Below are 14,290 nucleotides of genomic sequence, written 5' to 3'. Positions count from 1 at the left end.
ATCGCCGCTTCTTTGTCACACCTGGCAGGGCGGGGGTAGATGTGGAGCCGGAGACAGCAGGGGTCCGGCTAAATGAACAAGCTCCCCTGGGGGATGGGCAACTTGGCAGTGGGGGCTCCCAATCAGAATCGGAGGGACTGTGAAATAAAGACACAGACACACAGATTATATATTGAGTAGTGAAACAAAATCATTTTGGGGATCTGTGGTTCTATTCCATGTTTAGATCAAATAAATGTAAAATATCTCATATATACAGACACACAGATTATATATTGAGTAGTGAAACAAAATCATTTTGGGGATCTGTGGTTCTATTCCATATTTAGATCAAATAAATGTAAAATATCTCATATATACAGACACACAGATTATATATTGAGTAGTGAAACAAAATCATTTTGGGGATCTGTGGTTCTATTCCATGTTTAGATCAAATAAATGTAAAATATCTCATATATACAGACACACAGATTATATATTGAGTAGTGAAACAAAATCATTTTGGGGATCTGTGGTTCTATTCCATGTTTAGATCAAATAAATGTAAAATATCTCATATATACAGACACACAGATTATATATTGAGTAGTGAAACAAAATCATTTTGGTATTATTTTCAAACAACAGCATGAGAGTTACTTACCAATCGAGAATTGCGTCTTCTCCATACAAAAACATGTCCTCAAATTGGGAGTCCAAACTTGACACACAATCTGATACATCTTCTTGTAAATCTGTGTCACTTTCTCTAGCAATCTCATCAATAATTGCATGTAGATCTGTATAGCTGGACTTTGCCTTTGATTTTCCAGATTTACTCGCCATAATTATTTCAATAATATAGAGGAAAATGATCTTGACTCAATACTGCTAACGCGCAAACAACGTGGCTCCTTCGGGTAGAAATTTCAATGGCGAATGTTAGCGCAAACAACGTGGCTCCTTCAGGTAGAAATTTCAATGGCGAATGTCTGCGTAACGCGTGACTTTCGTTCAAGACCGGGTCTTCCCAGATATAACCATTAGATATTGTTGTTTACCTCGGCTCATTGGCTCTCTACCAAACTAGATTTCAAGACGATCAGTGGTCATTGGGCCAAAATACAGTCAATCAAAGAAGCACTGGTCATGTCATAGGCGCTCAATGAGGTCATTGTTTGGTGTGTTCAAATCAGTTCATTTCGGTCAATATGTCCCGTAGAAATAACCATCATGTATGGTTGTGTTACTAACAAACAGAGGATTACAATGAAACCCACCTTGACTAGATACAGGTACATCTAGTGTGAGTAATTACATCAACTGTTTCGTCGAAAGTTGAAGGAGTCGAAACTCATGACACAAGCCGTTTACAAAATGTGTCGTGTTATGCTATAAAAAAAAAATATATCGAACAAAATGACCATTCATTGTGAAGATTGGACCTTTTGTATTGCCAAAAGAAGAAGATTTTTACAGGTAATTGATAATTTTATTGCTATTTCTGACTTTTGTGACGCTACTGTTTGGTTGGAAAATGCTAGTTATACTTGTGTGTCTGGCGCGCTGTCGTCAGATTATCGTAAGGTATGCTTTCGCCGAAAAGCATTATTGAAATCTGACACCACTGTTGGATTAAGAAGTAGATAAGCTTTTAAATGATGTTAGATACATGTATTTACAAGAACGTTTAATACTACGAATGGTGTATTTAGAATCTTTGCGCTATGCTATTTCACCGGATGTTAGCCAGATGGGACGCTAACGTCCCAGCTAGCCTAGAGAAGTTAAGAAGGAAAGAAATTCCACAAATTAACTTTTAAGAATACTTTTCATTCCAGGTGACTACCTCATGAATCTGGTTGAGAGAATGCCAAGAGTGTGCAAAGCTGTCATCAAGGCAAAGCGTGGCTATTTGAAGAATCTCAAATATAAATTACATTTTGATTTGTTTAACACTTTTTTGGTTACTACGTGATCCCATATGTGTTACTTCATAGTTTTGCTGTCTCCACTATTATTCTACAATGTAGAAAATAGCACAAAAAAAACTAGAATGAGCAGGTATGTCCAAACATTTGACTGGTACTGTACAGTGGTTCCTCCTTTAAAAGTTGCAGCGTACTGAGGCGCAGCTTGCATGGTGTCACAAAATTCTATGGCACGTTATTTAAGTGTGAACCACTGGTACCATTTATGCTTGTTAGTGCTAGTTTGACCACCAGAGAGCATCTTTGAGAAGTTTTTGATAGCCTTCAATAATGGCTGTACTAGAGAATGCGGGCATGTGGGAGACCAGGGGGTAGGAATGGGGTAGGAAAGAGTAGGCTGTCTATGTAAATAAGAATATGTTCTTAACTGATTCCATATGTGTTATTTCACTGTTGTGATGTCTTCGCTATTATTCTACAATGTAGAAAATAGTCCAAATAAAGAAAAATCCTAGAATGAGTAGGTATTTACAAACTTTTGACTGGTACTTGCATAATTAATTTGATTAATATTATGGTGTTTCTATTCTAAGAAAAACAAAAAACCCTCTGGTTTCCGTTAGGATGGAACGGAAAATATGGAGCTGTACAACATGACGGTCGGGAGTACAGTATTGGGCTACTTAGCTAAAGAATCCCTGTGTTGTGTGGGCACGCAGGAGACCGGGGTTCAATTCAGTGAAAATAAAAATGTCATTGCTTTATCAAGAACAGTCGCCATGCTTGTCTCAGAGCAGCGCGAAACAGTGCTAAAATAGTTGTAGACTACTGCTTCAAATCCAATTGCTTCTAACTTCAATATGCTCTTTAAATAAAAAGGACCTACACCACTTTTAACAGCACATTACTCAACACTAGTGAGACTCATGTTGCTTACGGTAGGCCTTCAGTATATGACGTGACTCTCCGCCAATAATTACATATAGAGGATTGGAGGATATTTTTGTAATTCAGTGATTTTTATTCCTATTTGAATTTGTTTTGTAAATAAATAAAATAAATAAACACTGGGCTATTTAGCCAAAGTATCAAAATACAGCGAGGTGTTGGTAAAGGTATATTGTCCTTTTTCAGTTGTGCAAACCCACAGTTTCATCAGCTGTCTGGATGACTGGTCTCAGATGCTCCCACAGGTGACAAAGATGGATGTGGAGGTCCTGGACTGGTGTGGTTACACCTGGTCTGCAGTTGTGAGGCCGGTTGGACGTACTGCCAAATTCTCCAAAACAACGTTGGAGGTGGCTTAAATTATCTGGCAACAGCTCTGGTGGACATTCCTGCAGTCAGCATCCCAATTGTACGCTGCCTCAACTTGAGACATCTGTGGCATTGTGTTGTGTGACAAAACTGCCCATTTCAGAGTAGTCTTTTATTGTCCCCAGCACAAGATGTCCATGTGTAATGATCGTGCTGTTTAATCAGCTTTTTGATATGCCACACCTGTCAGGTGGATGGATTATTTTGGCAAATATGAAATACTCAGGAATGTGAACTACATTGTGCACAGAATTTGAGAGAAATAAGCGTTTGGTTTATATGAAACGTTTCTGGGTTATTTTATGTTGAGCTTATGAAACCAACACTTCCCACATAGGGTTTGTATTTTTGTCAACTATATAATGAGCCTTTTGCTGATCAGCGGGCAACGGCCGGCCGGTCATGCAAACTCACATTCAAATGCGCCCCGGCCATTGCGAGGGCATACAGTGGCTTGCGAAACTATTCACCCCCCTTGGAATTTTTCCTATTTTGTTGAATTACAACCTGGAATTAAAATAGATTTTTGGGGGGTTTGTATCATTTGATTTAAACAACATGTCTACCACTTTTAAGATGCAAAATATTTTTTCTTGTGACACTGAAAACTGAACTTGAGCGTGCATAACTATTCACCCCCCCCAAATAAATACATTGTAGAGCCATCTTTTGCAACAAATACAGCTGCAAGTCTCTTGGGGTATGTCTCTATAAGCTTGGCACATATAGCCACTGGGATTTTTGCACATTCTTCAAGGTACAACTGCTCCAGCTCCTTCAAGTTGGATGGGTTCCGCTGGTGTACAGCAATATTTAAGTAATACCACAGATTCTCAATTGGATTGGCGTCTGGGCTTTGACTAGGCCATTCCAAGACATTTAAATGTTTCCCCTTAAACCACCCGAGTGTTACTTTAGCAGTATGCTTAGGGTCATTGTTCTGCTGGAAGGAGAACCTCTGTCCCAGTCAAATCTCTGGAAGACTGAAACAGGTTTCCCTCAAGAATTTCCCTGTATTTAGCGCCATCTTTCATTCCTTGAATTCTGACCAGTTTCCCTGTCCCTGCCGATGAAAAACATCACCACAGCATGATGCTGTCACCACCATGCTTCACTGTGGGGATGGTGTTCTATGGATGATGAGAGGTGTTGGGTTTGCACCAGACATAGCGTTTTCCTTGATGGCCAAAAAGCTACATTTAAGTCTCATCTGACCAGATTACCTTCTTCCATATGTTTGGGGAGTCTGCCAAATGCCTTTTGGCAAACATCAAACGTGTTTGCTTATTTTTTTCTTTAAACAATGGCTTTTTTCTGGCCACTCTTCCGTAAAGCCCAGCTCTGTGGAGTGTACGGCTTAAAGTGGTCCTGTGGACAGATACTCCTATCTCCGCTGTGGAGCTTTGGAGCTCCTTCAGGGTTATCTTTGATCTCTTTGTTGCCTCTTTGATTAATGTCGTCCTTGCCTTGTCCGTGAGTTTTTGTTGGCGGCCCTCTCTTGGCAGGTTTGTTGTGGTGCCATAGTCTTTACATTTTTTAATAATGGATTTAATGGTGCTCCGTGGGATTTTCAAAGTTTCGTATATTTTTTTATAACCCAACCCTGATCTGTACTTCTCCACAACTTTGTCCCTGACCTGTTTGGAAAAGCTCCTTGGTCTTCATGGTGCCGCTTGCTTGGTGGTGCCCCTTGCTTAGTGGTGTTGCAGACTCTGGGGCCTTTCAGAACAGGTGTATATATTCTGAGATCATGTGACACTTAGATTACACACAGGTGGACTTTATTTAACTAATTATGTGACTTCTGGAGGTAATTGGTTGCACAAGATCTTATTTAGGGGCTTCATAGCAAAGGGGTTGAATACGTATGCACACACAAATTGTTTGAGACGGGTCATTTTTTTCATTTCACTTCACCAATTTGGACTATTTTGTGTATGTCCATTACATGAAATCCAAATAAAAATCCATTTAAATTACAGGTTGTAATGCAACAAAATAGGAACATTGCCAAGGGTGATGAATACTTTTGAAAGGCACTGTAGATCTATATTTCTTATAGGTATTAGCCTAAGCTGCAAAGTTATTTTAGGACATTACATTTTCTTTTGGATGAATACACGCAGTTGAAGTCGGAAGTTTACATACACTTAGGTTGGAGTCAATATACTCGTTTTTTCAACCACTTCACCATTTTTTGTAAACAAACTATAGTTTTGGCAAGTCGGTTAGGACATCTTTTTTATGCATGACAAGTAATTTTTCCAACAGTTGTTTACAGACAGATTATTTCACTTATAATTTACTGTATCAATTCCAGTTGGCCAGAAGATTATATACACTAAGTTGACTGAGGTTTAAACAGCTCTAAGGCTTTAGAATCTTCTGATAGGCTAATTGACATCATTTTAGTCAATTGGAGGTGTAGATGTATTTCAAGGACCACCTTCAAACTCAGTGCTTCTTTGCATGACATCATGGGAAAATCAAAAGAAATCAGCCAAGACCTCAGGAAAAAAATTGGAGACGTCCACAAGTCTGGTTCATCCTTGGGAGAAACGCCTGAAGGTACCACGTTCATCTGTACAAACAATAGTACGCAAGTATAAACACCAAGGGACCACGCAGCCGTCATAGCGCTCAGGTAGGAGACGCGTTCTGTCTCCTAGAGATAAATGTACTTTGGTGCGAAAAGTGCAAATCAATCCCAAAACAACAGCGAAGGACCTTGTGAAGATGCTGGAGGAAACAGGTACAAACGTATCTATATCCACAGTAAAACAAGTCCTATATTGACATAACCTGATAGGCCGCGCAGCAAGGAAGAAGTCACTGCTCCATAACTGTCTTAAAAAGCCAGACTACTGTTTGCAACTGCACATGGGGACAAAGATCGTACTTTTTAAAGAAATGTCCTCTGGTCTGATGAAACAAAAGTAGAACTGTTTGGCCATAATGACCATCATTATGTTTGGAGGAAAAATGGTGAGGCCGAAGAACACCATCCCAACCGTGAAGCACGGGGCTGGCAGCATCATGTTTTGCGGGTGCTTTGCTGCAGCAGGGACTGGTGTACTTCACAAAATAGATGGCATCATGAGGTAGGAAAATGATGTATATATATTAAAGCAACATCTCAAGACATCAGTCAGGAAGTTAAAGCTTGGTTGCAAATGGGTCTTCCAAATGAACAATGACCCCAAGCATACTGCCAAAGTTGTGGCAAAATTGCTTAAGGACAACAAAGTCAAGGTATTGGAGTGGCCATCCCAATGCCCTGACCCTAATCCTATAGAAAATTTGTGGGCAGAACTGAAAAATCTTGTGCGAGCAAGGAGGCCTACAAACTTAACTCAGTTACACCAGCTCTGTCAGGAGGAATGGGCCAAAATTCACTCAACTTCTTGTAGAAGGCTACCCGAAATATTTGACCCAATTTAAACAATTTAAAGGCAATGCTACCAAATGCTAATTGAGTGTACGTAAACTTCTGACCCACTTAGAATGTGATGAAAGAAATAAAAGCTGAAATAAATCATTATTTCTACTATTATTCTGACATTTCACATTCTTAAAATAAAGTGGTGATCCTAACTGACCTAAGACCTGACCTGACCTTTTTACTATGAATAAATGTCAGGAATTGTGAAAAACTGAGTTTAAATGTATTTGGCTAAAGTATATGTAAACATCAACTGTAGCTAGTAGCATCGGGTATTACATTTCAAGTTAGCAATCTATTTAGTTAATGTGTTTCCACTTCCTCAGGTGTTGACCCCCAAATTATTTAGCCCATGATATTAGTTAGTGCACATGAAGATGTGTGTTTTGACAGTAATATATAGCAACTATAGTCTAATTGTCAACCCAAAATTAAGTGGTAAGTGTATGGCGCGCACAATGATGTTGTTTGGTGTGGATAACACACCAGGGACACTCTTGTCCCAGTCTGCTCTTTGCATTATTAGTCTAATGTATGTTTTTTTGTCATATAGCAGGCACTCTTATCCGGAGCGTACATTTTCATACTGGTCCCCCATGGGAATCTAACCCATATACTGAGCTCATGTGACACCTAGATTGCACACAGTTGGATTTTATTTAACTAATTATGTGACCTCTGAAGGTAATTGGTTGCAACAGATCGTATTTAGGGGCTTAAAAGCAAAGGGGGTGAATACATATGCACGCGCCAGTTATTTTTTTTCCATTTCACTTCACCAATTTGGACTATTTTGTGTATGTCCATTACACGAAATCCCCCAAAAAATCTATTTAAATTACAGGTTGTAATGCAACAAAATAGGAAAAACGCCAAGGGGGATGAATACTTTTGCAAGGCACTGTAACTGAGTGTTTGTCACTCATACGATTGAGTTTATTGCAAATGAAAAACATTCAGTCTTCATGATGGAGTTACACCATTAAATCCTATCTAATTACCTCACAATTATATCTCTTTCTCTCTTTTCTCCCTTCCTCCCCTTTTCCCTCCCTCTATCTCTACAGCAGCAGATGGTGAGGAGGAGACGACTTCAGCAGGTGGGATATTTCTACACTTGGTATCTTGTGTTCTCCTCATGTGTGTGTGTGTTCTACCTATCAGCAGTAAAGTCATATGACATGTCATGTATCCTTTCAACCACTTTCTTACTCTCTCACTCCCCCCCCCCCCCCCCCACACACACACACACACACACACACACACACACACACACACAGTGCAGTAACACCAACTCCCATTCAAGGTAATATATAATGTGGTGCAACAAGACACACAGAACCATGTAGATTTCAAGACCTTATCCCACCCTTCTCCTTCCTCATTGACTGCTGTGACTCCTGCTGCATTGATTGATTGATCATGCCGAGTCAGCACTCTTAGGTTGACTGATCTCCAATTGTCTTTCTTTTTTTGTTTTTGTTCTCTTTTTACCCTTTTTTTACAAGCTTAGATCATCACTTTCAGTGCCTCTCTTTCTTTTCATTGAACCAATCAGAGACTTCTGCTGTTCTCCCTTGCAACAGCAAATTTCACCTAACATTTTCATTGTTTGTCATTGAACGAGAACTCGAAACAACTGCCAAAAATCTAAACAAATCAACAACATTTGATCATGCAAATATGAATGAAAGAATTAAACTCATGTTATCCTATTTCTTAGTGAGTGATCTGTAATTGAGCCAAGGCGATAGTAGTGATTCTTCCATTAGATAACCTTTTTAGAGTCCTCATCTATCAAAAAGCCTCAATAGGCATTCTACACATTTTTCTAACTTGAAAATAGTTATGAATCAGGGTAGTTAGTTAGTGGAGAAATTTCCATCCCTGCAACAAGTTCGAATCTTAGCTTAGCTCTGGTTAGTGTACTTCCATAAGCAATCTTCCCCAAGGAGCTGGCTAATGATATTTAATTCACTTACTATTAGCATACGGTGCACAGCAGGGTTAAGATCAGCATAGTGGATTATCATAAAAGCCCGCCATTATCATAAAAGCCCTCAGAAAGCATGTTTAGCAATCACATGCAATTTCCAGCTAACCTGAAAGTAAGGAGCTTCTCAGAAGAAACTTTTTAAAAGTTCTGTACGAATTTCATGGAACAGTTAACAAAGGAAGAATAACTGAAATATTCTGTGTCATTTTAGATGGAAAAGCCACATGAATATCACATGATCTTATGTGAAGTTAGTTTTTTTTCAATTGCTAACATGCATTGGTGAAAACTCTTCACACAGTCAGCGGAACAGAAGTGTATGTGGACCAAACTGTGAATCATGTTTCATTGCTTTCACACAAAATGTATTCAATGACCACATTCTCTGAAATCCATGAACTCTTTTCTCATTCATACTCCACCACCTGCAAAACTATATAGTTGCAGCACATGTGTTCAAATGGTACACACTGTTTCCAAGACTTTTAAAAACACATACAAAACAGAGAGATGGCAAATGTCATGCATTTCTGCAGTAACCAGATTGAAACATATAGAAAAGTGGCCACAATTATTGACCATGTTGTAAACCATGGTCTCTCTTTGAGAGAGGCCGGTTTAAGGGTGCAACCAAATCTGCAGCGTTCAACAGTAGCATCAATAGTACGAATTATCCGGCAAAACAACAGGTGAGATGTGCATCCTTCAATGATAATTTAACTATACATTACAGTACAATACAGTATGTTCACATTTTTACATGTACTGACATTTTGAAATATATATATTGTTTTATGTTTTCAGTAGGATCCAAAGGTTGCTTCCACAGGAGGGAGAGAAAGAATATTATCAGATGTGCAGGAAATTGCTATTGTTGAAATGGTAATTGGCAACAATGCAAGAAAACTGTGGGAAATTCGGGACAGAGTGCTGGCAGACGATATCACTTTTGGGAATGTGAATACGGTCAGCACAACGACAATTGCCAGAGTCCTAGAGAAACATAAATAAGGAGTTGAACCCTTTGAGAGAAACGGTGAACGTGTGAAAGAGCTCCGGTATCAATATGTCGAGGTAAGATGTCTGTTCAATAACCGAACAGGGTACATACACAGCTTTGCATAATGTAAAGTACTTTAAAACTGTGGATTTACTATATTTTTGAGAGTAATGGAGAAGGAAGCCAGACACACTGCATATACATTCATCTTTGTGGATGAAGCTGGATTCAACCTGGCAAAAACACGCCACAGGGGAAGAAATGTTATTGGACAGAGGGCAAACATGGATGTCCCAGGCCAGAGAGGAGCTAACATCACAATGTGTGCAGCGCTGTCCAATGATGGTTTGCTGTTACACAGACCACTTATTGGCCCCCACAATACAGAGGGGGTCATTTATTTTCTGGATGACCTGCATAATCGACTTGTGCCAGCGGAGGAGAGAGGGGCAAGAAACTCCCCTACCTTTGTTGTTGTGTGGGATAATGTGGCATTCCACCACTCTGTTGTAGTCAAAGACTGGTTTGCTGCACATCCCAGGATGTCAGTACTATTCCTGCCTCCATACTCCCTTCCCAAAACCCATAGAGGAGTTTTTCTCTGCGTGGAGGTGGAAGGTTTATGACCACCATCCACATGACCAGATGTCCTTACTGGAGGCCATGAATGTGGGGTGTGGAGACTCTTCTCCTGAAGACTGCCGGGGTTGGATTAGACATTCCAGAAGATACTTTCCAAGATGCATCACCAGAGAAGACATGAGATGTTGATGAGAACTTGTGGCCAAATGCAGGAGAGAGGCAGAACTAGAACCCCCACAGTACTGTACAGAATGAGTGATTATGCTATACATGTTGATGTTTTTTTAAATTATTATTATTGCAGCCCTGGAATTTCAGGAATTAGTTTTTTGTTTCAACTTTTTATTTTTCACAAGTAAATTACTATATGCAGAGATATAGAAAAAAATAAAGGCTATTGAAGCAAATTGGTGTTTTTCTGATTTCATTCTGGCAACATATACTTTAGTACAGTCAATAAAGTGAAAAGGTGTTATTCTTATTCTACAATGAAATACTGATTTATGTGAAAAATCCTTCAAACTTCAAAGAGAACATTTCATAATTTATGTAATGTTCCATGTTGTCAGTGTTTTTCAGGTCAGTGTGTTATGAGTGACAATGTACGCTTTCTGAGTGAGAGTTGTGGCCAGTGTTATGGTCAAACAAGCTTATTTTGAGACATGTATGAAGTGTTTTGGTTTTGGAGGTGAGATTAACGGTTTGGCCAAGATGCATGTTGGTAATGCAGACTATGTGAAGAGTTTTGAAAAAGTGGCTTCAGTATTGACCGATGCTTGTTTGCAATTGAAAAAAACTGTAATGTGATAACATATGACAAAATATAAAAGCAACATGTGATAACATGAAACTACACGTGAAAACATTTGAGAACGTGAAAACATGATCTCATGTGAAATAAATGTGACAACATCAGGATGCACATTTTTTACATGTGATACCGAGAAACTAAACGTAATAACATTTGAAAGGTTTTCACATGCAACACTGCAAATGCAATTCCACATGTGAGGTGAAAATAGTTTATTCTCCTCACATGTGAAAAGGTTGTGTTAACACATATATTCTAAATGTAATACATGTGAACATATGGTTTCACATGTGAACAACTGACGTCTCTTTTGTTTTTGCTTGTGAAAATTTCAGCTCAACATGTGAAAATCAGATTTTCACATGTGAAACTGCACATTGTGCGTGTTTTTTTTAAAGGGAAGCAATGACATGGTATGGGGGTTTTAAGGTAAGTGGTACAATGCTCAGCTAAAATAGTGTAAACATATTTAATCAATATTATTACATTTGACATGAGATTTGACCTCACAGCCTCTAGATGTGGGGTACACTCATCATTCTGCTGTGCCACAAAGTCTGTAGCATTCTCAGAAGTTCCCTGCAGATTACCTTTAATACATCACTGCACTTAGCAAAAGAGTGCCATCTGCAATGCTATTTTAGTTTCAGCAATCTGTATAGTTGTCTAATGTTGAAGGGGCATATTATTCTGTTTTAATGTTACTCCTGAATCACTATGATAAATAATAATAGTTGTTCTTGAGTGTATTTTTAACAAAGTTGAGATTACATTTGAAGTCCAAGGGTAGGAATACAGGTGTAATCCATTATTGACACAGACATGGTGGCGTAGCAGGAAGCTCTGAATGCTGTGAAACGAGAGGTTGTGAGTTCAATTCCCAGGTGAGGACATATTCAATAATAATTACTGTATAAATAAACACACACAATGTAATCAAGTCTGTCAAATACGTGAGTTGAAAAGACTCATGAAGTTCCGGCGACATCCTAATGACTCATTTTTGTTTGCAGGGCATCGCCTGTTAAAAATCATGTGTAAACGATCCACATGTGAAGTGTTACAAAACCACATGGTTTCACATGATTTTCCACATGTGATTTTTCGGTAAGGGTTGAGCGAGTTCAGTGTTATCTCGGTTGTTATTTTTTCTGGTTGTAATAGGACTACTTTGGGTATACAGGAACTTCACATCTCTTAGATATCACCCTGATGTTAATAGTTAGATAGATGATCCTATGTATTGTTGGGGTCAATTCCATTTCACTTCCAGTCAGTTTTATTTGGAATTGTTCAATTGGAATGCAAATGAATTCCTGAATCCATGCATTTAGATGGATTTGACATATTCAACTGTGGCCAACACACTGCATTGCTGGCTCTCTAGAAAACAGCCTTTATATATTCATGTTCATGAAGTCTTCTCAATCCCATCTCCTTCTTTACATGGTTACAATGATTTTCCTCTTTCTTGTTCAAGTATACAGCTTAATCTGGGACTGTTCATATTTTTGACATGTTGTTTGATATTTTTTAGGGATAAAACATCTGTTTTTTTCCCATAGCAAAATAAATCTTCTCCGTGTGGCATTCCATATCACAAGCTCTGAGTTTGCGAATGAAAAAATGTAAACAATATGTAAGACAAAACACATGTAGTATAGAGTGATGCCATTTCAGTTATTCCCTCATGCATGCACAAACATGCACACAAGCAGGCAGACACACACTTCTCTGCTTAGTAGTCTCCACCTGGAATTTTTTTAATTATTTTTATTTAACCTTTATTTTACAAGACAAGTCAGTTAAGAACAAAATCTTATTTTGCAATGACGGCCTACCCTGGCAAATCCCTCCCCTAACCCGGACGACGCTGGGCCAATTGTGCGCCTCCCTATGGGACTCCTGATGACAGCCGGTTGAGATACAGCCCGGGATTGGACCAGGGTCTGTAGTGACACCTCTAGCACTGAGATGCAGTGCCTTAGACCGCTGTACCACTCGGGAGCCATGAGTAGATGATATAGTGCATTCGGAAAGTATTCAGACCCCTTGAATTTTTCCATATTTTTTTTTATCTACACACAATAATGACCCCATAATGACAAAGCAAAAACAGGTTTTTATTACAAATACAAACCTGAAATATCACATTTACATAAGTATTCAGACCCTTTACACAGTACTTTGTTTTAGCACCTTTGGCAGCGATTACAGCCTAGAGTCTTCTTGGTTATGACTCTACAAGCTCCCATTATTCTCTGCAGATCCTTTCAAGCTCTGTCAGGTTGGATGGGGAGCGTCCCTGAACAGCTATTTGCAGGTCTCTCCAGATGTTCGATCAGGTTCCAGTCCGGGCTTTGGATGGGCCACTCAAGGACATTCAGAGACTTGTCCCGAAGCCACTCCTGCATTGTCTTGGCTTGTTGTCCTGTTGGAAGGTGAACATTTGCCCCAGTCTGAGGTCCTGAGAGCTCTGAAGCAGGTTTTCATCAAGGATCTCTCTTTTCATTTCCCTTGATCCTGACTAGTCTCCCAGTCCCTGCTGCTAAAAAACATCCACACAGCATGATGCTGCAACCACCATGATTCACCGTATGGATGGTACAAGATTTCCTCCAGACGTGACGCTTGGCATTTAGGCCAAAGAGTTGATTCTTGGTTTCATCAGACCAGAGAATCTTGTTTATCATGGTCTGAGAGTCCATTAGGTGCCTTTTGGCAAACCAAGTGAGCTGTCATGTGCCTTTTACCGAGGAGTGGCTTTCGTCTGGCCACTCTACCATAAAAGCCTGATTGGTGTAGTGCTGCAGAGATGGTTGTCCTTCTAGAAGGTTCTCCCATCTCCACAGAGAAACTCTGGAGTTCTGTCAGAGTGACCATCGGGTTCTTGGTCACCTCCCTGACCAAGGCCCTTCTCCCACGATGGCTCAGTTTGGCCGAGCGGCCAACTCTAGGCTGTGTCTTAGTGATTCCAAACTTCTTCCATTCTTATGTAAATAAGGAATTTCATTTTACATTTTTTTTATAAATTAGCAATAATTTCTAAACTTGTTTTTGCTTCGTCATTATTGGGTATTGTGTGTAGATTGATGAGTATTTTTTTTATTTAATCCATTTTAGAATAAGGCTGTAATGTCACTGTGGAAAAAGCAAAGGTGTCTGAATACTTTCTGAATGCACTGTATGTGCTGTTTGTAGACATCTCTCAAATATAGAAGATATGTAA

At 39.3% G+C, this 14,290-nt stretch overlaps 1 protein-coding gene across 1 annotated transcript in view; it reads left to right on the top strand.

Annotated features, from left to right (window-relative positions):
* The window catches only part of LOC120063523 (EGF-like repeat and discoidin I-like domain-containing protein 3), a 249,839-nt gene that overhangs the window by 42,170 nt on the left and 193,379 nt on the right, over nt 1–14,290 (top strand). Inside the window, exon 3 of the mRNA XM_039013893.1 lies at nt 7,740–7,772. Within this exon, the coding sequence (XP_038869821.1) occupies nt 7,740–7,772 (33 nt within the window). The remainder of the gene's footprint in view (nt 1–7,739; nt 7,773–14,290) is intronic.

This window comes from Salvelinus namaycush, chromosome 18 (assembly GCF_016432855.1).
Source record: "Salvelinus namaycush isolate Seneca chromosome 18, SaNama_1.0, whole genome shotgun sequence".
In the NCBI taxonomy this organism is placed as follows: Eukaryota; Metazoa; Chordata; class Actinopteri; order Salmoniformes; family Salmonidae; genus Salvelinus; species Salvelinus namaycush.
Note: the sequence above shows the minus strand (reverse complement) of the source record. Positions and strands in the feature narration are given on the sequence as shown.